This window comes from Anopheles moucheti, chromosome 3, assembly GCF_943734755.1.
Source record: "Anopheles moucheti chromosome 3, idAnoMoucSN_F20_07, whole genome shotgun sequence".
In the NCBI taxonomy this organism is placed as follows: Eukaryota; Metazoa; Arthropoda; class Insecta; order Diptera; family Culicidae; genus Anopheles; species Anopheles moucheti.
Genome location: NC_069141.1, coordinates 21,041,602 through 21,063,116, shown reverse-complemented (window position 1 = coordinate 21,063,116; position 21,515 = coordinate 21,041,602). Strand labels below are relative to the sequence as shown.

General features: G+C 46.4%; 3 protein-coding genes across 10 annotated transcripts; 1 reads left to right on the top strand and 2 right to left on the bottom strand.

Annotated features, from left to right (window-relative positions):
* Positions 1-232: 232 nt before the first annotated feature.
* LOC128300542 (ring canal kelch homolog) lies at positions 233-2,688 on the bottom strand. Its single transcript, XM_053036642.1, has 5 exons — positions 2,558-2,688; positions 2,095-2,247; positions 1,596-1,997; positions 1,433-1,529; positions 233-1,360 (listed from the first exon to the last, which is right to left on the bottom strand). Exons 1-5 carry the CDS (start codon positions 2,686-2,688, stop codon positions 233-235), a joined length of 1,911 nt encoding a protein of 636 aa, XP_052892602.1.
* Positions 2,689-5,877: 3,189 nt separating this feature from the next.
* On the top strand, positions 5,878-8,119 carry LOC128305214 (uncharacterized). Its single transcript, XM_053042560.1, has 2 exons — positions 5,878-6,144; positions 7,239-8,119. The coding sequence occupies exons 1-2, from the start codon at positions 5,878-5,880 to the stop codon at positions 7,419-7,421; spliced, it is 450 nt and encodes a 149-aa protein (XP_052898520.1). The 3' UTR covers positions 7,422-8,119.
* A 15-nt stretch (positions 8,120-8,134) lies between these two features.
* Positions 8,135-20,898, bottom strand: LOC128305211 (thioester-containing protein 1 allele R1-like). Of its 8 annotated transcripts, none has more exons than XM_053042554.1 (12): positions 20,841-20,898; positions 20,283-20,521; positions 18,218-18,398; positions 17,763-18,122; positions 16,708-17,691; positions 16,390-16,641; positions 16,280-16,322; positions 15,875-16,064; positions 10,533-10,840; positions 8,857-10,466; positions 8,638-8,791; positions 8,135-8,567 (listed from the first exon to the last, which is right to left on the bottom strand). In XM_053042554.1, the coding sequence occupies exons 2-12, from the start codon at positions 20,399-20,401 to the stop codon at positions 8,338-8,340; spliced, it is 4,431 nt and encodes a 1,476-aa protein (XP_052898514.1). In that variant the 5' UTR covers positions 20,402-20,521; positions 20,841-20,898; the 3' UTR covers positions 8,135-8,337. The 8 variants fall into 8 exon arrangements, with proteins under 8 accessions (XP_052898514.1, XP_052898513.1, XP_052898512.1 ...); XM_053042553.1 differs by lacking the exon at positions 15,875-16,064 and adding an exon at positions 13,612-13,807; XM_053042552.1 differs by lacking the exon at positions 15,875-16,064 and adding an exon at positions 11,527-11,779.
* Between the last annotated feature and the right edge of the window lie 617 nt (positions 20,899-21,515).

Genomic DNA, 21,515 nt, shown 5'->3' with positions numbered 1-21,515 from the left:
TCGATTCGTAAATGTTTTCGTAGTGTACATTGTTTCCGTTCAGCGCACCGTTTGATGGTTCCGGATTGAGACCCTCCGCCTGACTGTTTTCGTCGTCATTGGCTCCGGCTGCGAGACCCGTCGCTTCGTTCTGTACCGGCAGGGTGGAACAGTTTGCGTACCGGGTGTAGGTGGTGGTATGGTGAGAAGCGTAGGATTGTTTGGTGGCGACCCGTGCGCCCTGCTGCTCGCTTCACAAGGGCTTATCTATCATTGCTACTCCAGCATAACTGCGACCGATGCTCATCGACGAGGGCAAAATACGCCAACTGTCCGTCTCCGGACTGTACACTTCAACCGAAGCCAGATTCGAGAGTCCATCGTCACCACCGACGACGTACAGCATGCCGTTGTGTGCGACAACTCCCGCGTTCCGTCGACAGAATGCCATATCGCCCACCGCACGCCAAGTGTTTGTGGCTGGATCGTAAGCTTCGACCGACTTTCGTACCAACGGTCCGTCGTGACCGCCCACCGCGTAGAGAATGTTATCGAGCACACCGACTCCCGCTCCACTTCGCCGAGCAGACATTTCCGCAATCTGTGTCCAGGTGTCCGTGGAAGGATTGTACCGTTCGACCGATGCTAAACACTGTCGCGACGCACCGTCATATCCACCAACGGCGTACAGGAGACCGTTTACTACACCGACTCCTACCGAACTGCGGCGCGTCGACATGGACGCAATCAGTCGCCACTCTTGCCGCTTGGGGTCGAACATCTCGGCCGAGCTTAAGCCGGTCGATCCATCGAACCCACCGACGGCATAAATGCAGTGGTTAAGTACCGCAACACCAAGCGTCGAGCGACGTGCCTCCATGTTGTGGCTCGTGGTCCACTGGTCCAGCACCGGATCGTACACATCGACCGTTTTCACACGCAGCGACCCATTAAATCCACCGACGGCATACACTTTATCGCCTAGTACAGCCAACCCGGCTCGGCACCGGCGTGTGGGCATCTCAGCAACCTGGTACCACTTTTCCTCCCGCAGATCGTAACATTCAACCGAGCGGATAGCTTTCGGTGCTTGGCCACCGATAACAAGCAACACCTTCGGCAATCCAACTGGCTGGCGCGGAATGGTACGGGGCGTTTTGAAGCACGTTTTCTGTTCACCCTTCAGCAGATGATATTTGAGAGCTTCTATAATGTAGTCCTTGCACTGAAGGTCACCCTTCATGAGCTGCTCCTTCTCCACGTACTGGACGAGATAGTCCTGGGAGAGTAATGGCAACCGTACGTGCTCCATTAGCTCTGCCAAATGATGCTGGCGTCCATTCACATCGTACTGTATCCAGGTGATGACACATTCGTACACCTGCAATACACAAAAAAAACATTAGAAAAGAGTCAATGGGAAATTGCGCTGTTTCGTTGTATGATTGTTTACCTTCTCTTCTGTTGGAACCGATAAACGATCGCTCTTGATCAGATGAGCCACTTGATCACTGGTCAGATTTAGAAACTCGTCAAACTGAACGACCTCCCTAAGTGCATAGAAAAGATTTACATTCAATAAAAACATTCACACATAATTGTTCATCGTAACTCACGAAAAATGTTGCTCAATGTATGTTTCCGCATAGTTTAGCAGATCGATACACCCGTGTATGTCGGCAAAATCGCGTATCCCCAAACAATTGCTCGGATCGAGCTGGGTCTGCAGATAGTCACAGCACGCATCCCTCACATCGGTCAGTTGCAACAAATTGGCCGCGGTTAGCAGTATCTGCACGTTATCTTCCGTAACCTCCACCACCGCCCGGTACACGTACTCGATCAGCAGCTGCAGCGCCCGCGGATCGACCCCTTGCAGTGTAATACGATCCTGTCGGCTTTCCTCGAACCCGGTAAACATCGCATAGAAGTACGGGCTGCAGGATGCGAGCACCATTTTGTGGGCCGGGATCTCAATACCCTCCGCTACCAGCACCACATCGCAGAGAAGATTTTGCCTAAAAATCGAAAAGAATTAAATCCGAACGATATTCCGACCAAGCGGGAAACAATGGACGGCGCCAGCCAGTCAGGTGGGAATTGGGTTACACTCACTCTCGCATCATGTTCATGGCCTCGAACGAACGCTGCGTGTGGATGTTGTTACGGTAGGCTCCGGTCGTTTTTTCCTTTCCATTCGACCGTGGCAGCTGCTTCTGGGAGCTTTCGTCCAGCGAATTTTGGCTTGCGTAACGTACAAGGATGCAGCTGAAAGGAAGACGGCAGGTTTGGAAGAGGTGTTAAATTATAATTTCATAATTGGTATTGTATCCTTGAACGGAATTTTTCTTTTTCATCTCGCTACGCTCCAATCTTCTCACCAACCATTGTGTTATTGTGAAAAATGTAAACAAAACATTCACATCTCACTAACACTCTCTCACGTACACCGTACATCTTCCCATACACAAAGCATAACAGAACGCACACAGGGCCGCGCGTGAGATGAACAAAAATCGATAACACCAATTTTCGCTTTTGGGAAATTGGAACCACCACGACCCGTCGGGATGCTCACCTTCCACGTTCCATTGTGCCTTCGGCGGCCGAGTTTTGGCTGCTTCCGGTGTTGCTGTTGATGTTGTGCTGATTGTTGCCGTTGCCGAGACTACTCATGATTCCTATTGTGTACTGTATGAATGATAGCATACACCGTTCAAAGCCAATCCAGTGTTTTCCCTTCTGTTTGCTGGAGCAAAATTCAATTTCCGCGATCGTTTACGATTACACAATTGTTTAAAAGCCACAGCACTGCATCGTGAACTACTGCAAACGACCCAACCACACGGTTCTGTGCTGGAAAAATGATCCGGAAGTTCTTTCGACGCTACTGCTCCAAAAACACCAACTGAGGACGAGCAGCAACAGCAGCTGGAACGTAACGTGACCAGTTCTTCATTGGCGAGTATTATGGTTTTACACTTTACCCCGTCACGAATATTTCTCTACACAAACACAATGCAGATGGACACGATATTGCGTTGTGTGTAGCGGGAAATTCGATTATTTAGAATTTTCCTGCATTACGCACCTACTTTGCATTAGAAACACTCACATCACAGTGCAAAGGTGACGGAACAATGACAATGATAAAGCGTAGTTTACACACCCTGGTATGTATGGACCTACTCTCAGCAACTTTGTTGTGGAATTTTCGGGATTAAAATATTGCAATATCTAAATTCAAGCAATGCCACTCGGAATACAAATTTGTACCATAGCAACGCTATTTAAATTAAACGCATTACTACAATCTGGGCCGTACTACATGGTTTGTGGAAACTGCGCTTAAGGTCAGTCGGGTTTGCTTTTGTTGACGTTTGTGACAGCAATACAAAGATTTGAATTTATAATTTCTTAACTTCCGTTACAAACACGTGGCTAAAGAATATTTAGGAACCCATATTTTTATTATGGAGTCCGTGAATTATTACGGCTTTCAGAAGAACACACAAAAGCCATGTGTAAAATGTTGTTTTCTGTTTACGAAATGCGTTTTAATGCGATGTGAGTTGTGAGATGATTACCAAAACATGATGAAAGGAATTTCTGTATTGCTGTGAAATAATGTAAATTTCTGAGAGCTCGTTATCAAGAAACGATCATTCGAAACAAATTTATTAAAAAGTAACAAATCTGGCTGTGCTAAAAGCACTAGCAACTATACAACATAAAAAACCCAAAACGCAAAACTCCCGAGATCAATGATGCGATAATTTGCCTTTATTTCATCAGCAAACAGCAGCACATTATCGCCGGGATGGATCGCAGGTTGTTTGTTTTCCGTAACTGATCAGCTTTTGAGGATCTCGGTTGCCTGGCGGGTAGGCATTAAATGGGTACGCCGATTGTGTTTTGTCACGTGAAAAACAACACCACACTAGGCAGCGTCGCACTTGCCCAAAAGACAAAAAAGGAATAGCAGTGCGTCAATCACTTGCCAGTACAAAACACAACGTACTAAGTGACGAATACACGCACGTGGAGTAATCACTCAATGTACGTTTGTTACATTATGCCAAACTTACAACCTTTTATTTACACGGCATGATGAAATCCGAACTTTAACACACGTTTCATTGCAATTCTTTCCAGAATAATTATACTAGTCCGGCGTTCAGTTGTGATACGAAGATGCGTTTTTTCTTTAGTCCATAGTTACTTCGGATCGTAAGGAAGAATAATTTGTGTTATCAACTTTATTCGCATACTGCAGCAAAAAAGCAATGGGACAAAAACAAACACCTTTAGCATATTTCTTATTCACATCCAAGCGGAAAAATATTGACCGTGATTCATTTTCAACCTCAAACAACTTTTTTCTTTCATAACCTCACTACCAATGCCCTATTAAACATTGCGATGTTGGTATGCGAATGCTCGTAGTAACCTGACAACAACAAACATGTTTGCGGTTGTTTCGACTGATGAATCCTTACGCATGGCAAGGGCGCCTCGAAAAGAAAAATAAACAGATACAACAAGAATTACACCGTGCACGTGGTAGAAACGAGTCCGTCAATCACTGACTTGGCCCAACCTGAAATGCGGTCGACTCTCTCTCAGACGGTTTGTTCTCGAGTTACCGAAGACAGCACACCGCCACCAACAGCTACCAGCCTGAACCGAGTTGCGTGGCGGGAGTTTCTACCAATATCCAGTTGAGCTGCGGCTTAGTGAGGTTGAGTCGTTGCACGAGCTATCGGAATACCTACAACTGTCTATCGATTTGGACACTTCAGCGTACGCAACAAGCCAGACCTCATTACAGCTCCAACATTCGGGTTTGTTGAACTCCAGACAACCTCGTAACATGTCGTGGAAGAAAAAGTGGACCAAAACGTCTAGGAGCTTCTAGCAACGCCAAGTAGTACCACCAAAGTAGGCAGGGGTACATTAGTTAGTCTTTAAACCACACCCCCATCACCCAGAGTTCGTTGATAACTACGGTACAATTTGCCAACTGTGAATCTTTTAATTGCATAATTCCATCTTCTTCCACTTTTTTTTACGAAAGAATGACGAAAAACAGGACAATTCAATAAATGGTAACGATTGTAGACACTCGTTGATAACGGAGTCGTACACATTTTATTCAGCATTTCCAACATTCTGTACCACTCTATACTGGTTCTTCATCTGATAAGATTCTGGCTGGATCCTGTCTGCCATCCATTCTGTCGAAAAATGGCATCTCTTGTCAGACACCCAAATCAGTCCCTCGTTATCTCATTTGGTTGTCTTCAGGATGGATGGTCGAAGTCTAAACCGAAACCAGAGATTTAGATTGTGCTTTTACTCTTCTACAGGGTATTACAGGCAAATGAATCATGGCGGTACGGTAATACTTTGGATCGATTCAAAAGTTTATTTGATAAGTTTGGCATCCCGATCAGTGCATCACCAAGCGAGTTCGTGATGCTGCACTATCACCACGTCTGAGACGGGCCCAGAAAGGACCTAAACAAACAAATGTATGTTTTTGTGTTTGCTATCAAACCGACTGGCATGCTGTGCACACGAGCATACATAAGAATTGCGTAGTCCCGCTTGCAACGGCCCACAAAATCGTGGACGTACCCGCAAACCAAACCAGTGACGTCGCTACTAACCATCGAAAGCCGTCTCGATCCAACGTGCGCCCGATAGTGTGTGTACGACCCGCACTGTATAAACTGCCCTGCAAACGGTCGGCACAGTTTAGTCTCATTCGGATTTTGGATCGTGACGGGTGTATTTTGTGTAGAGCGGAAAGCAGCATATCATTTTCTTGCGTGTTGTTACGGCAATAGAAAAAAAAAGTGTCCCTTTCGAAAGTTAAGTTACACGAAAATCAATATGTCCGCGGTAGAAACACAGCTGCAAAGCCCGATCGAGGGAAGTGATATGGTGAACGGTAATCAAACGGCAACCATACTGGAGCTGGCAATGGTCGCGCTACGGTTAACTAAAGCGACCGGTACGGATGGCAACAGTAATAATGGCCACCAGCAGCGACTACGACAACAGATTACGCTCAGTGAGGTGGCTTATCACGATTGCTATGACGATTGCTGGATCGTACTGTACGATCGTGTGTACGATGTTACGAATTTTCTGAAATTGGTAAGCCAGTCCGGTAAAAAGACTTAAACTTCAAGCTGTGCGTAGGTTCGGCAGGTTCGTTTTTGTGGTGGCTAGACATTGACACTGAAGTGGCCTGACAGCAGACCCATGCTATGTGTGTCCCTAAGTGAGTGATTGTTATCTGAAGAATTACTAGTTCGTAACATTACGAACTAATATTAATTCAAGTGTTGTGAAAAATGCAACCAAGGACTGTATCTCTAATTATGAAAATTCTAATTTAGACACGATCACTTGGATTATCTTCACAACTGTCCTTCACTGTCCTTATACGTTTAGTAGCATGGCTGGTGGAATAATAGCAAATGGTAGTGCACGACTCTTAGTCAGAATTTACGTTTAAATTATATTAAAAAAGCAAAATTAGATTATTTCAACTATGAATGAATTAATAGTCGTATAATATCATAATCCGTATCATCAAACAAAACGTACTTGTAGTGGAAAGGGTGTACAAGAATTACGACTTCATGGGCCCAATAAATTACCTAAGGCAAAGAGTTCTATCAACCATATAAAATATAAAAAAGGGTCAAGCTTTACAAAGCCTACTCATCGAGAAGTCTGATATACCCGAGCACCTGGAGATTGCCGTTCGCATCGGGCACGTTGTCGTCTATCCAGCAAACTCGGGACAATCACTTTCCGTGCAGTACCTTCTGTATGGTGCATTGATTTATGAACGTTCTAGATAATCTTATATCATCACCGTCTTATCGTGATTTCGGGGCACTGGTTTTTATGTTTGGGGCAGATACTGCCGCAGCTCCGTGTATGCCTGCCTTAAGGCACGTCACCATGACGTCAGTGACGGATAGTGTAACTATGATGAACTGTGGCAGTGGGTGTGATCGCTGTTATCAGAACACTACACTTCATTCCGCATACGGAGATTGCTAACCTGCATGGAGGGGTACCTCCAAAACTGTGACAAGATTTACAGTTATTTGGGAATAAAGAAAAGTCTATCTACACTGTCATCGAGCTTATAGCATACGTTGTCTGTTTCGCGCCACATCTTTCCAACTTTTCTTGAATCTCTATTTGTTCTTTATCTTTTTTACACCTTCTAGCACCCTGGCGGACATGATGTGCTGGTGGAGAATGCAGGACGCGACGCTACCATCGCCTTCCTCAATGCTGGACACTCTGGTACGGCGATCAAGTCCCTCAAACAGTACGAAATAGGCGAACTTCCACCGAGCGAATGTATCTACAGGTGTACGGGAAAGCTCACCCTAACCCTGCCCGACTAAACGGTCGCTGAGGGCTGGAAAATGCGAATGCCTGTACGCTCCAAACAGCAAAGCCCTTAATACCTCTCTACCAGCTGCATCCATTTCACACCACGATGATGGTTCATCGTGCTCTTGTGCTATTTATTGCATTTTCGATTTCCCCCTTACGTTAACGAATGGTAACTGAGCTTTAATTTTAAATCTAGATGTGACAGTATTCGACGAACTTGAGAACACGTTGAGACTTCGTTATTATTATTTAAGCACATACATTAAAGTGAGCGAATAGAACAGAAGCTTATTTCGTGTTGATAATGACAGTCTACCAAACTACACGAAATGTCCATAAGTTGTCTGTTATAGATCTTGCTGTAGTTTCTTTCTCTCTGGAAGGGCCGCTGGTAAATGAAGTCCCGACCTCGTTTATCGCAATGGAAGCACTGCTGTGCTACAGTCAGCTCGAGGTCACCAAATGATTGAGTGGGTCAGAACAAATGATTTCACAGCAATGTTGAGGGCTAAATTTAGCTTTGGCTTGCTGTTTCGGAACTTTGTTCCAGAGATTGTAAGACACTAATTAGGGACACCTTCGAGCACTTGAAGCTGTGCCTCCAATATGGAACTACGGACAAGATTACCAGCAATCAGTTGAGTTGTACAAACGAACGCATCAGATTCACACTAATTCTAAACTGTTGAAACCATTTCTAATGAAATAAACTACAAAGTAATCAACGCGTTGTTAGACATCTTTCATTTATTTCTTATCAACCTTATCCTGCCCATCCCGCACATGATTCCAATGCTTTTGGCACAACTCCACAATAAAAAAGAGCGAACTGTACCTTCTTCATCTACCCGTTGGTAGCACAAACCCAATCGCTACTCCGAAATGGAGTCACTTGACATTAGTTGTTCTTATCGCGGCACACCGTTAGTGAAACAGGGTCACCAGCATCGTTGTGAGCAGGAAGGTGACGAAACTGACCGTCAGCGTTTGGCTGCTGCTCGCTTCTGTTCCGCCGTTGGTTGGCTGACGGCTGGGACTGTCCGATGACCGTTGCTTCTGGGACCGGATGGTGCACGCCTCGCTGCAGTCCTCCTTCTCACATATGTCACACATGGAGGCCTTCGGTCCTTCGTAGAATTGACGTGCGATGCGAGCTAGATGCGAGACGGAAAAATGAGATCGATTAACAGCAGTTCACACCGGCTGGCCTAGCCCAGAGCTTACAGTTATCGTAATAATCGTAGATTACAACTGGAGCCGGCTTCTGCTTCGCGACCTTGTGCGTACGAAAAGCAGAGATCGTTGGGCAGAGTTCCCGCTGATCCAAACTATCGAAGTACAGCACAACCGTGGTGTCACCATCTTTAGTTTCCACTTTCTGTTGGGTGTTGGGAAGATAAAATGATTAATGCACGAACATGGGCGCAAACCGCAGTTACCTACCTTAATGAAAGGCATATTTTCCAGCGATGGTAGTGTATCCGAATCAGCCGTAAAGCCACTCGGGAAGCTCACCTCCATGACGGCCATATTGGAAGCGTTCTGGCCAGCGGACGGTACGAAGCTAGCACACACGGACAGATGTAGGTGGTCCTGGTTGGTGTTCGCATTCACCTGCGGATCAAGCACAAAGCGTGGCCACTCGCCCGTCACGTTCATGTTGTACTTGTACGACAGCTGTACCACCGCGAATCCACTGCCCGTAGCCTTGAGCTCGATGTTGCGAGCGGCCGACGGGAGCTCAAACTTCTGCAAGATCATACCATTCTCGGCATTGACCGTCATGCGCTTTTCCTGGTTTTCGTTAATCTTTGCCGTGATTGTGACATCGTTGTTGGGCGACGTAATTTTAGCTGCGAGCTTTGCGAGTGCCTGCAGCCCCACGACCGTGTCCTGCGTGGACTGGAATCCACCCTTATCGTTACGCTGTCCGATCAGCCACTTCATAATCGGGAGCGCATCCGTATCGAGACCGGCCTCCAAGAAAGCCAACATACCGTACGAACTCATTTCAACGTTCACCGAGTTGGGCCTACTGTACCATGGGTTCTTCTGCTCCGTCTCCGGGATCGGTTTGTGCCACCATTTCGAGTCACTGTCGGTGGTCGCCTTCGTGTCCAGCTTGCTCAGTATCAAACCCTTCGACGAGTGATCGGCCAACTGTAGGGCGTACGCGGCCAACGCTAGTGCGTACGTATCGTCCAGTGATTCCGTGTTGCGGTACACATAGTCGATCGCCTTATTGATCGTGTTTTTGTACTTATCCACCAGATTGATGTTTTCCAGGAATGCAATAAGCGTGTACGCCGTCAGTGCAACACCCGAACCGGATCCGCCCTGCATATCCTTGTGCGAAACGACGCCCACCTCCGGGAAGCTACCGTTCGGTGCCTGATGATCGCTCAACCACTCGAGCGATTTGTCGATCACCTTCTCGTCGATGGTGATGTGGTTGGCCGCCTGCTTAAACGATCTAGCCACGAAGGCCGTCAGCCAGGTGCTGCCACTCTTGTCATTCTCACCAAACGCACTGAACGATCCGTCCGTATGTTTGTAGCTGAGCTCGCGCTGATAACCCGCCTCCATGAACTTCTTCGCCTTTGCTTCGATGTTGGCCGTCAGTTTGTTGGTGGCCTTCAGGTAATCCAGTACGACAATGTTTGGCACAAAGTTGAGCATGTTCTGCTCACCGCACCCGTACGGCATCCGGATGAGCGAGTCCAGGTTCTGAATGGTCGAACCCATCACATCACCAATGACCGCTACCTCAATGCGGGTCGAGTCCGGTACCGCATTCTTCGGAATCTCCACCTCGAAAGTCTTCGTCACCTCCGGTACTGCACGCAAATCAACAAAGGCAGCTTTGTTGATGAACTGGGGCAGTCCCTCCGGTTCCACTAGCAACTGGCGCTCCACGGCGTCACCCGCGATCTTCGTTTTCGCCGTCACCTTGATCGTAATGTGTCCGAGCTTTTTAGGTTTCACCATGAACGATACCGATTTGCCCGTGTTGGATGCAATATCCAGACGCTTCTGGCGGAACAGTTCCACCTCTGTGAAGAATTGGAAACATTCGCGTTATTCGTATCATATTTAGATATTGATGTGGTAATACTTACTGGACGACTCAACAACTTCATTCTCAACATCGGCAAACTCAAACTCTTGCTCGTCGTTGTGCAGTATCACTTCAGCCGTCTGATCTTCTTCCATGTAGTTGAATACCACGATCGGTATGGCTACAACTTCACCGCGCTTCACCGAGTACGGGAGATTGGTGGAGACGAAGAATGGCAAGAACACCTTCAGTTTGCGGGGTTGCTGAGTAAGTCCAAGTCCGTACACCGGGTTCACCGAAAAACCGGTGATGATCCACGACGTAATCGTATCGGGGACCTTTTTCTGGAGCGTCTTTTCACCGCTGAAGCTGTGTAGCAGAGTACGGAACGTTAGGACTATTGGCACCGAACACTTGTTGTGTTAAAGCGTTACTAAACGTTACCGACAACTAAAAGCAAAGCCCATTCGACCAACTACTTGCAGAAATACACACAAACACACACACACACACATTCGTTAGGTTAGTAGACACAAAATTATCCAAAATGATGTGAAGAATTAGCTACATTATCCGCTAGTTAGCCCTCACCGTGATGTATGATTGGAGTTTGTATACCTATAGCAATTATGACAAGCGAGATGTTTTTTTTTCTTTTGCCGTAAGATTAAGTCCTGCCGGACGATCTGCAAGTCCTGTGCGTCCAAAATATCAAACGGTCGGTGAAATGTGCTGAGAGGCGGTCGCCATCTTGGCAAATGCCGTGCCATATGAAACGATCATGTTATACTTCCACTGATTTTACGTACACTCACTTAGCTGTCACAGCATTTGGCCTAGTTCCAAACTAACCTGAAGCGTTCACACATGGTTCATGGTAGTTGGATTGGTTTGTTATTTCGTAACCAAGTGTCTGTTAATAAGTAGTACACCGTTTGGCACATACTAGCCCTGAAGCGCTCTGACGTGGAGCAGATTTTGGTTTTAGGTTGGTTACAAGGAAAAAAAATCGGGAGGTATGACAAAGAAACACATCTTTCCATTATGGTATTTACCCGGAGTAGGCGTTCTCAAAAAGCCAAGTGTTTTGAATTTCCTGCGACAGGAATATGCGCGGTATGTCGCGGTGTGGCCGCGGTATGCGGCTGAACGCGAACGGGCCAGCCAACGGTGGCCGCGTATTGGTTTTCAGCACGTGTTGTTGCTTCTGCGGTATCGATCGTTGCTTTTCGATCGTCGTGTACAGCACGGTACCGTTCGGGGCGCGGTGGAACTTATAAATCGGTACCTCAGGCAATGTGTTATTTGCTGGAAGAATGTGGCGATCGATAATGAAAATGGGAAAACCAGCAGGCGTAGGCGAAGATGCTATGATGCTGTAGAGAATGGTGGTGTGCATTGGAAAGCTCTAGCCGTAATTCCCCACAGCTTGTCGACCTGTACTTTCCATCAACGATGCTAAACATTAGACAAAGGACACCACATAGGACATTGCAACAACTGATGCTGTGCGTGAGAATGAGATTAGCTAGTGAATACCTTCAGAGAATTTGTCGTATTTCCCAAAGAATCGTACAGTCTACTTCTACTGACAAAACATACAGCTGAAATAAACTACTTCTTATAGGAACTTGAATCCCTCAACTGTACTTCCTAAAGGCGAACGGACTACATACAATATAAAGTAAACAAAAACAATCATCCTTTTTCCAACCTTTTTGGAGCTATAGTCTGCCAAAGCCACGTTTCGGGGAACTCTTTACGCACTAAAGCTGGAGGTGCCTGAGCAGTATGCACCCCGGAGTCCGACTCCATCATTACACTAGTTCCAAACGCACTATGGGGCACAGGCATCGCTGAGAAGTACACTCGATCTTCAAGCTCATATGCGTGCATGTGATCTTTAATAAAACCAATGATGTAATACTGGTTACTGAGAATATTGTTGATAGTGCTTGCCGATTCGGGAATAGAATATGCTTCCATAACAATTTAAAAACTAAAAATAAGAATTCTAACGTCTCAACATCCTGTGTTTGTCCACGTTCATTTCGCCCATTAGAACACACTTCAAACACCGTCAAACAACACTCGTTCCAAGCTTTCCCCCACACTGCGTTTTGCCAGTACGTACCCAAAGTCTTCAGCTTCCCAAAGCCAACGATCGGGGAAAAATGTTCTTGTCGATGATCGCTTTACAAACCGAGTGGTCGGTTGAACACGTTCCCCCGCTGGTTGGAAATAGTGGCGAGAACCCACTGGTTGGACTGCTGTAAATTTCACAGTAGACGTGACCTCGAACAGCTGGCTATACTGTTTGGCGGGCGCTATTGATAATGTACCATTCATTTACTATACCACACTAAACCAACGGTCTTATTAATATGTTGTTCTATTCTAACATTCCTACATGTAAACAGTAAGTTTTGCATGAATTTTTGGCACCTTGCTAATCATGAGAAATATGCGTTTAGTTACACACAGTGGACGATAGACAAAATTACTCCTTGAACATCACACAAGTTGTAAATGAAAGTTAGCCTCTAGAGCTTAGCCTTCCCACATTGCATAATCTTTCACGAACCTGACACTAGACAGCCATAGCCACGTTTCTGCAAAATCTTTCCTAACTATTATTTTGGCTGATGATTTCAAGGTAGAGACATCGGCATTAGATGCAGCAATAGATTTCCTCTTGCTGAATAATTCCTCAGCATAGACGGTATCACCGCTATTCAATATCCCTCTTAATAAAACTAAATTGTAAAACTCTGGAAGAATAGGAGTTTTTTTGACGTCATGTTGAATGATATTCAAAGCAAACTGTGTTTATTTGTTGTCCCATTTTCCTGCAAACAAAAACTACACTTACACTATAGTGCATTAGATACTCCGGTGCAATGATCAGATGGTGACGACTAGCAGCAATGCGCAGTGGAGCTCTATTAACCTCATCTAAGCAAATCATAAACATAGATACCCCTTCACAGACACAGAGAATTAAAGTTGAAGATAATGGTTGTTGCAGTAACCCACGAAAATCATGCATGGTCAACCATACCGATACGGCGGTGTGGCATGGGAAGCAGACAGAAGGACACATAGTGAAAGAATTGGAAAAATAAGGACACATATCCCACCTTTTCGGGGCGATCGTTTGCCATAGCCATGTTTCTGGAAATTCTTTCCGAACCTGTGCCGGTGCTATAGCTGCCGGTGCTATAGCTGCCGAGGCTGCGACGAACGACTGCCCGCTAGATGCAGAAGCAGCCAACGGCATCAACATCGCCACACCAGGCATTCCCGTTCTATGAAAGTGAAAATGCCTGAAAGGACCTGCACAAAGTCACGGCGGAGATTGAGACACATTAATCAGGGAATATTACTGCAGTATGCACAGCGAAGGTTTGACGGACATATCGAAAGTATGGTGCCCAGTACAGTGTCCGGTTCTAGCACGAGACCAACTTTTGTCTAAACAATTTCGAGCTATGGGATTACGCATTCCTTCTACTGCTGCGATAAAATGCAATCGACGGTTAGTACACAGGGTTGCAAATGGGATAAAGGTCTAATACTACGTTTCATACACAGTGCAGTGAGTGTGTGTGTGGTTAAGGAAGAACAACACAACGTCACACAAACCCCTTAGCCGGAAATGTACTCCACAGCCAGGTTTCCGGGAAAGACTTTCTAGTGGCGGGTTCGTTTGCCGGCGACGCTCCATCTACATCATCAAGTTGCAGGCTAATGCTAGCTTCCAACGTTACTTGACCTTTGCGACGAAGCTTGTACAAGATCGTTCTGCCTGCGAATGAAATCGACGGTTCAGTGATCGCACTGCAATTATATCCTTTATGTTTGAAATTCATGACTGATGGAGAATACGGGTCACTACATAATCGTTCCTAAGTATCTCCAGCGAGTAGCGTGCGGATAGCGTGTGACACATAAGATTTACATCGGAGAACAATTTGCTGATGAGAGCTTACCCTAGTTCGGTTAAGAAAAGACGTTATTTAAAAAAGTTCATTACACGGTGGGACCAGCAAGAAATGATTAATTAGGAGCGGTGTAACTGCTCAGCTCAGTCATCAAAGCAATTTACACAAAAGTCAACTGAATGATAGAATGAGCAGCCAAGTTCCGCCGGAAAATCCTCGACGATATCCGGAAAACCTCGATTCGAAAGCAGATATAGCAACGAAAACTAGTCCCTAACAGTGGAATTGTGGTGTTTTACACTTTAACATGTGTTTTCTCCTTCTTTAGGGAAATACAATTTAAACAGTACTATTCTTCGCACGACTCCAATTTTAAGCTATACTGTACAAAACGGAAAAAGAAAGTGTGTGTGGTCAAGAAATTATGCACTTCCACCCTTCGTAGCTGGTTTTAGACATGAACATTACACAATTACTCATTAATAGCACAACCGTTTACTACAGCTTCCACCAATGAGAGATAGTGATAGGAGGAGTACTAGCAGTAGAAAGTGAACAAAAACAACATAAAAACACAAAACCACCAGCATGAAGAATGTACGCACCCTTCCTCGGCCGCGCTATACCATATCCACGATTCTGGAAACTCTTTCCTTACGGTGGGGCTATCAGCTACGGGTATGAACGTGCCGGTGCCCAGCGAAGGAGAGGCAAACGCAATGGCTTCCGGAAACGCAACGTCTGGGAAAATCAATGCTTAATTGAGTAGAGTAACATTCGTACGATTACTTCGACAGTTTTAACCAAAATGACCCGCACCGGAGCAAGGTTTAGCGCTGTCCACCGTTCAGCCGGCGTAGTGCGATAATAATGGGTACCGCGTGTATGGTGAAACGATACTAAACGATCAAAGATGAGAGAGTAAGTTCCTGTTTACCGAACCGAACCGTTTATTTGTTTGACCATGATTTGTAAAATCCCCCACTGGTGGGTTGTGTAGTTGTTAGTTTTTTGGGGGGCGGACACCTAGGCCCACATACTAGCGGTGACAAACCTGGCGATCGTGTGCCATATCCATGATTCGGGAAAGCTTTGCCGAACCACCGGTACATCACTGACTGTAGCCGTACCCGGCGTGCCCGGAGCGAACTGCAATGCTCCACCAATTCTGTCCTCCGCTGCCACACGAATATCAACCACATCGTCTGTAACGTGACAGCAACGAAAAAAATGCAGATCCTGCGACAACAATCAAGTGCACGGTAACACCGATCAGATCATGATAAATTACACCACCAACGAACCAGCAAACGAACTATGATGGAATTGATGGGACGGAAGTCTATTATCCACATACGTTCTGTTCTACCAAGCCGCGAGCAAGGAGTTATGTTTTTGCAACAAGTTATACTAAAAGGCAAAATGGTCGCCGAATCGAATTGAAAGCAGCAGTACAAACCCTTCAACAACACTTTCCCAAATCCACGACTCTGGAAAGGTGCGCCTAACAACGGTCTGTTCGCTTTGGGGCGCCATGACCGTGGTCGTGCTCGTTATAGTCGTTCCGGAAAACGGTCTGGCAGAGGTTATAATCACGCCTGCTGGGACCGGCCTACTAGCAAATTGGTAGTATATTGGTTGACTATGGTCTGTGGGAAAATAGTGCAATAGTGGTCAATCGTATGAGGGTAATCAACGCTAGTTCTACCACTTCCAATGCTAGAAGAGTGTCTAACTCTGGCATGACATGAGTGCAAAATTCTCTTGCCACTTTTGAATAACTCTTCAATGTTTCCCCGAAAGAAATTCCACCTGTTGGGAAGAAGACGTCCTACTCATATACCGTGCAACTTGCGATACTTACGGGGAGGATCATTGGCGTTGGATAGTACGAATGCACCGACAGTCTGAAAGGTTGAACAAACGTTAGGTTAACATACCCATTCTTCAAGCAACGTCACCGACAAACCTTACATTAAAATCTGAATGCTCAGCACGCGGGTTCCACGCGAAACGCTTCTTCCTGCGATAATATCCGTACGATCGCTCCTCGTACTTCTCGAGCTCACCGAACACCTGCTCCTTTGTGATGTCATTGCCGCTCTTCAGCAGCAGTACGCTCTGATCGACACCCAGCAAACCGACGTACGAGTCCGGATTGGTGCTGATGCTAATTTCCACATCCTGGCCCGGTTTTGTCTGCTCCTTCGAGAGGCTTACCTTCATCTGCAATTAACATTTCTGTTTTAATGCGCAACTCTCACCGCAATCAATGAAAACCTAAGCACTTACAAAGTTCTGCAGCTCACTATCGAACGTGATCACCTTACTATCGCTCACCATATCCCCATTGGCGGCGATGAAGTACACGACCAACTTCGCTCTCGGCACCATGGCGAACGTGGCGGGGAACTTGAACGAGTGGGTTTTGCTTTCCGGCACTGCTATCGTATTACTGAGCAACACATCACCACGCCCCAGCAGCTGGTAGGTGAAGTACTTCATCGGCGTTGTAGCGGTCACCTCCACCAAAACATCCTTGCCGACGAGCGGCATCTCGGTGAGAACTCTCGCACGGATGTAAGAGTCAACATCCGAATCGGCCTTGGAGATGCCACTCAGGTAGAACTCTTGGCCCAGATACACACCAACCATGCTGATGTACGTACTGTTCACATCGGTGTTGATCTCCAGCTTCGCCATACCGTTCTGATCCAGCGTGTAGTTCCTCACAAACTGCGTACTTTCGTAGGTTGACTGTTTCACCTCGACCTGGTTAGCTTGATCCTGTACCGGCGTTCCATCCTGATGCGTAACCTTCAACCAGGCGGTGTAGGGTAGTCCCGGTTTGAAGTTATCATCCGTCTTAACCAGCTCCATCTTGTATCGTCGATCGTAGATCATCACCTTGGCGGAAGCGTTCTGTTTCCGGCCGGTTAGTTCCTCCTCGACAACCGCCTCAATAACGATGTTCCGCGAGTAATCACCCTCCAGCCGTAGTTCCTCCCGTAGGTCAAACTCCACCGAACCCTTGCCATCGATCGGAACCACCTTGCGGGTGATCACATCCTTGGCGAACGGTTGCACATAGTGAAACTGGAACTCGGGACTGGCCGATACTGTCGCTTCACCCTTCACCGGTTTACCGTAGGTATACTTCGACCGTATGATAGCCTTCACCTTGCCGTCTTTGAACGTCGTTATGCCGGGCGATTCTACCGTTACCTCAAATTTCGGCAACACATACTCATCCACCTCGAACACCTTGTTGTGTTTCTGTACGGATGGAAAGAGCAGAAGGTGGATGAAATATCAACTACCTAATACGAAACCATAATCATCCATACCGTGCCCAACACTTCCACGTTGATCGACCAAGCACCCAGCACGGGTGCAGTCGAGAGGGTCAGCTCCGATTCGAACACACCCTTCACCAGCTTCCCTTCCTTCCACTGCTTGATGCGGTTCGCCTTTGCATCGTTAATGTGCACACTGATGCTGTCCGCCTTCGGGAGCGGCTTGGTGTTTGGGTCAAGTACCAGCACACGGAACCGCACCGTATCACCCGGCTTGTAGATTGATTTGTCGGTTTGCACAAACACCGAGAAGCTCTTCTGTTGATACTCTAAATCAGTCTCGTTCTTGAAGGTTAGCCCTGATAACCCTTCGGCCACCAGTTTGTAGGACGATTCCGGGATATCACCAATCTAAGCACAACGAATGGAAACAAAACCACAATGCACAATCAAACTTTAACCCCCTACCAGCAGAGCGTAGTGGCTTGGAGGGTGGTTAAACTTACCGCAAACGGAACTAGCCGTGTTTCACCGGTATTTAGTGTTATCTCCTGCTTTTCAATCACGCTGCTTGCATCCGTAATGGCGAGACTGAAACGGATCGGTTGATCCACGTCCTGATTCGTTACCGCCACGTGGTATTCCGAGTTCGGGCGCAACAGCTTTGCACCAACGATCGAGTAATGACTTGATGAAGTGAGAATCGGCGAAATAGCAAAACAAAATCAAATTATAATGTGTTATATAATTGAGGCAATAGTATTCATGACCCGAATCAATCTAACTGCAAACTTGCGTGTAATTCTAAATGATACCTTCACACACGGCAAACAATAGGATGTGAAGTTGAATATCCGGTGAAATACTGTACAAATTATCATTTTTATTTAACATGCATTTACGATAAGCAACCCTATCCTACTCTCGACACCTACCCCCTATTCACTGTGTGTGGTTAGTGAGCCAAAAGGCACGTTGTTTTCCCACACGTTCATTACGAACCCCCAGATACATGGAGCAAATCTTGCCAATAGATCTCTCGTTAAATAAAGTGAACTTTTATTTAACTTCCTGGTACTAATATTCAAGACACGTTGCTTTTTTCCAACAATGAAGCAAACCGTAAAAATAAACAGTGACATCACGTATCATCTCTACTGTTGCCTCCATTGTGCGCTTGTTAAGCACCAAAGTGCCATTAGAAAAGTGCCATAAAAGGGACCAAAATATTACTGCATTCTGATGCATCAGCGTTTGCCACCCCACATAGCGCTTCGACGTACAAACGACGGTTCAAACGTATGGCAAGCTGACCACTTTTAACGATCTATTTTTTAAGTGTACACCATTGAAAAACCAGCGAATCACGACTGAAAATGTTGTTAATATTAGATTTTTTATGCCCTCTCTGTGTTTCTTCCTCCCTGTATCTTTCTCTCTCCAACATGGTCCCACAACCATTATTGTTCTGGCTGTTCTTTTTTTTTTCTTTTTGGGGGAGCTAATTCGCGGTCGATGCTCTGCCGTTTCTTGGCGCTGGTAATATATAATAGCGTCGATCATCCTCTTCAAGATTCAATGTACGATCATTAATCGCAGCGATGGTTATGTAATCTCAGCAGCAGCTGTCAGGCGGCTGTAAAGAATGACCTTCATCAAATGGGTGAGGTTATTTCCGAGTATTCGCTTGCGAAGATTCGCTCAACGATCGATGCGAACGATCAGTCAAGGTTAACGCAACGATGCTCGGCCGGGATTGGCTTAATGCTAAAGAACATGTTTTGTTTTCTTCTCGAGGCTATGTTATACCTCTTCACGTCCAGAAAGACGAACAAGAGCTCAACTTTTTTTGTTTAAATATGTCTCTTAATCGCTGTTTCGCGAATGTGGCTGCCTGTGTGGTTTGAAGGCTCATAGTTCCGCAATGAATCTTCGCCTGAATAAAGAGACATAACCGTCGGTACACCGACAAACTGACTGGAATTAGTAATGACCTCATGTTAGAGTATCCCGTACGTGTGGGTTGGGGCCTATACTCCACTATTGCTCCAGTACACAAATGCGTCACCAACGTGGAAGGTAAACAATGCGCTTCGCCTCACCAAGATCGTGTCCTACGCAGAAACGGTTTGATCGGTTTGGAGGCTATAACGAGACCATCCGGACATACACCGACGCACAGTTCCACGAGCATGTGTCACTCACGTCCAAAACCCCAAGCTCGCCACAATCAACCGAGTCTCACACAGACGCGCTCAGACACAGTACGGAGGTTGTTTGTGTTTCCTGACCAAAAACGGAAGACTTGTCCTCCAGCGCCACTGCGCCACACGGCGCGCGTGGCTATAAAAGTGGTTCGACCACTTTCTGCAACGATTTCGTCACCGTTCATCGGTCAGCGAGCTCGGAATGGTTGGAAAATATGCATCCCCGAAACACGCACACCAACTCAAACACTGCCAATTGGGAAAGAATCTTCTCGATGTTATCGCGCATTATTCGCAGGTTACGCGGTCATCTGCATCGTGGACGTGCCGAAATGAGATTTTTTTAAAACATTTGCATACTAACCCATCGCCCTGGGAACCGGTTATGAACACTGCACTCAGCACCAAACACACTAGCAGCACCGACGAGGAGGTCAACGATGGCCGCAGGATCCTCGCCGGATCCTTCGTTGAATGTCGCATGATGTGTTGCGACCAAGGTGATTTCAACGCGATACAAACAGCAAACCGCTTCGATTCGATACACACGGCACCAACAACGTATTCGTGTATTCCTTCCGCGTACCCTTATCACAATAAGCGCTGTGGAAAATTAAATACTATAAAAGAAGCTGAAAATAACAACGTGTGATTCCCCCCCGTTTGTAGCTGAAAATATAGTGGACGAACAAAAACAAAAAAACGCGCACTCTTGAATGGTTCGCATCCACTAATGAGTTCACCGCCAGTGGCCACCACAAATGGGAAGTGCACGATAGAAACACGGCAGCGAGAGCGAGATGGAAACATTAGGACGGACGGAAGGGTTGGGGGATGATTGTGATCACTGGGTTGCGGGGGTGTGATCAAGCACAAGCACACACACGGAAACGCACCCTATGGTAGGGAAAATTAAACGCACCCAATCACAGCAGCGTCACGCCACAAACACCGATCAGTTCGGTTGTGGAGCACGAACTAAACCTCTAACCTGTTCGGTGGTTAGGCTTTATACACTGCTTCCAAACGATCGCGAGATCACGACTTCTCCGAACGCGATCGCGATGGTGTGTAATCACGCACTTTCCTCCATCGTGGTATGCGTGCATCGGAACCGGTCTCCTATAGCAACGCTAGTAACGATCCTCCCTGTATCTAATGTCTACTTGCCGGTACAATGCACGATTCACAGCTAGATTTAATGTATCCTTGTGCTTTCTCCAATGGTTATAGGTTAATTCTACGCACTGGTTTTGTTGGTGACCCTTCCAAAGGGTTTTATTCGGGCTTTTGTTTCAGCACACCAACACACAGCCACAAAAACGCCGGCATCGCTCACGTAAGAAACCTGTTCCGCGAGCTTGTAAAACTTGTTTTTATTTACCACAAAAACCCCAAAACACGACGACGAAAACGTCAAAGAAAACCGTACTCAAAAACAAACCTCAATCGCGGCTTGATAACTTCGCATCTCATTCTTGGTTCTTTTGTCCTTCCCGTGCTACCCGTCTACCTACACCCTACCCGCAATCTCTTAACACAACAGCAACGCATCAAAGCCTAAGCCATCCGAATTATCAGCATCTGTAGTGACTGC

What these genes read in the sequence shown, in the direction of transcription:
- LOC128305214 (XM_053042560.1), top strand. Translation starts at nt 5,878, where the DNA reads ATGTCCGCGGTAGAAACACAGCTGCAAAGCCCGATCGAGGGAAGTGAT. An exon ending in TTACGAATTTTCTGAAATTG is followed by an intron (nt 6,145 to 7,238) that starts GTAAGCCAGTCC and finishes TACACCTTCTAG; the next exon opens with CACCCTGGCGGACATGATGT.
- LOC128305211 (XM_053042552.1), bottom strand. Translation starts at nt 20,401, where the DNA reads ATGCGACATTCAACGAAGGATCCGGCGAGGATCCTGCGGCCATCGTTG. An exon ending in TTTGAGAACGCCTACTCCGG is followed by an intron (nt 10,841 to 11,526) that starts GTAAATACCATA and finishes TCTGCTACACAG; the next exon opens with CTTCAGCGGTGAAAAGACGC. An exon ending in CTACGATTATTACGATAACT is followed by an intron (nt 8,568 to 8,637) that starts GTAAGCTCTGGG and finishes TCTCGCATCTAG; the next exon opens with CTCGCATCGCACGTCAATTC.
- LOC128300542 (XM_053036642.1), bottom strand. Translation starts at nt 2,688, where the DNA reads ATGCTATCATTCATACAGTACACAATAGGAATCATGAGTAGTCTCGGC. An exon ending in TACATTGAGCAACATTTTTC is followed by an intron (nt 1,530 to 1,595) that starts GTGAGTTACGAT and finishes CTATGCACTTAG; the next exon opens with GGAGGTCGTTCAGTTTGACG. An exon ending in CGGTTCCAACAGAAGAGAAG is followed by an intron (nt 1,361 to 1,432) that starts GTAAACAATCAT and finishes TGTGTATTGCAG; the next exon opens with GTGTACGAATGTGTCATCAC.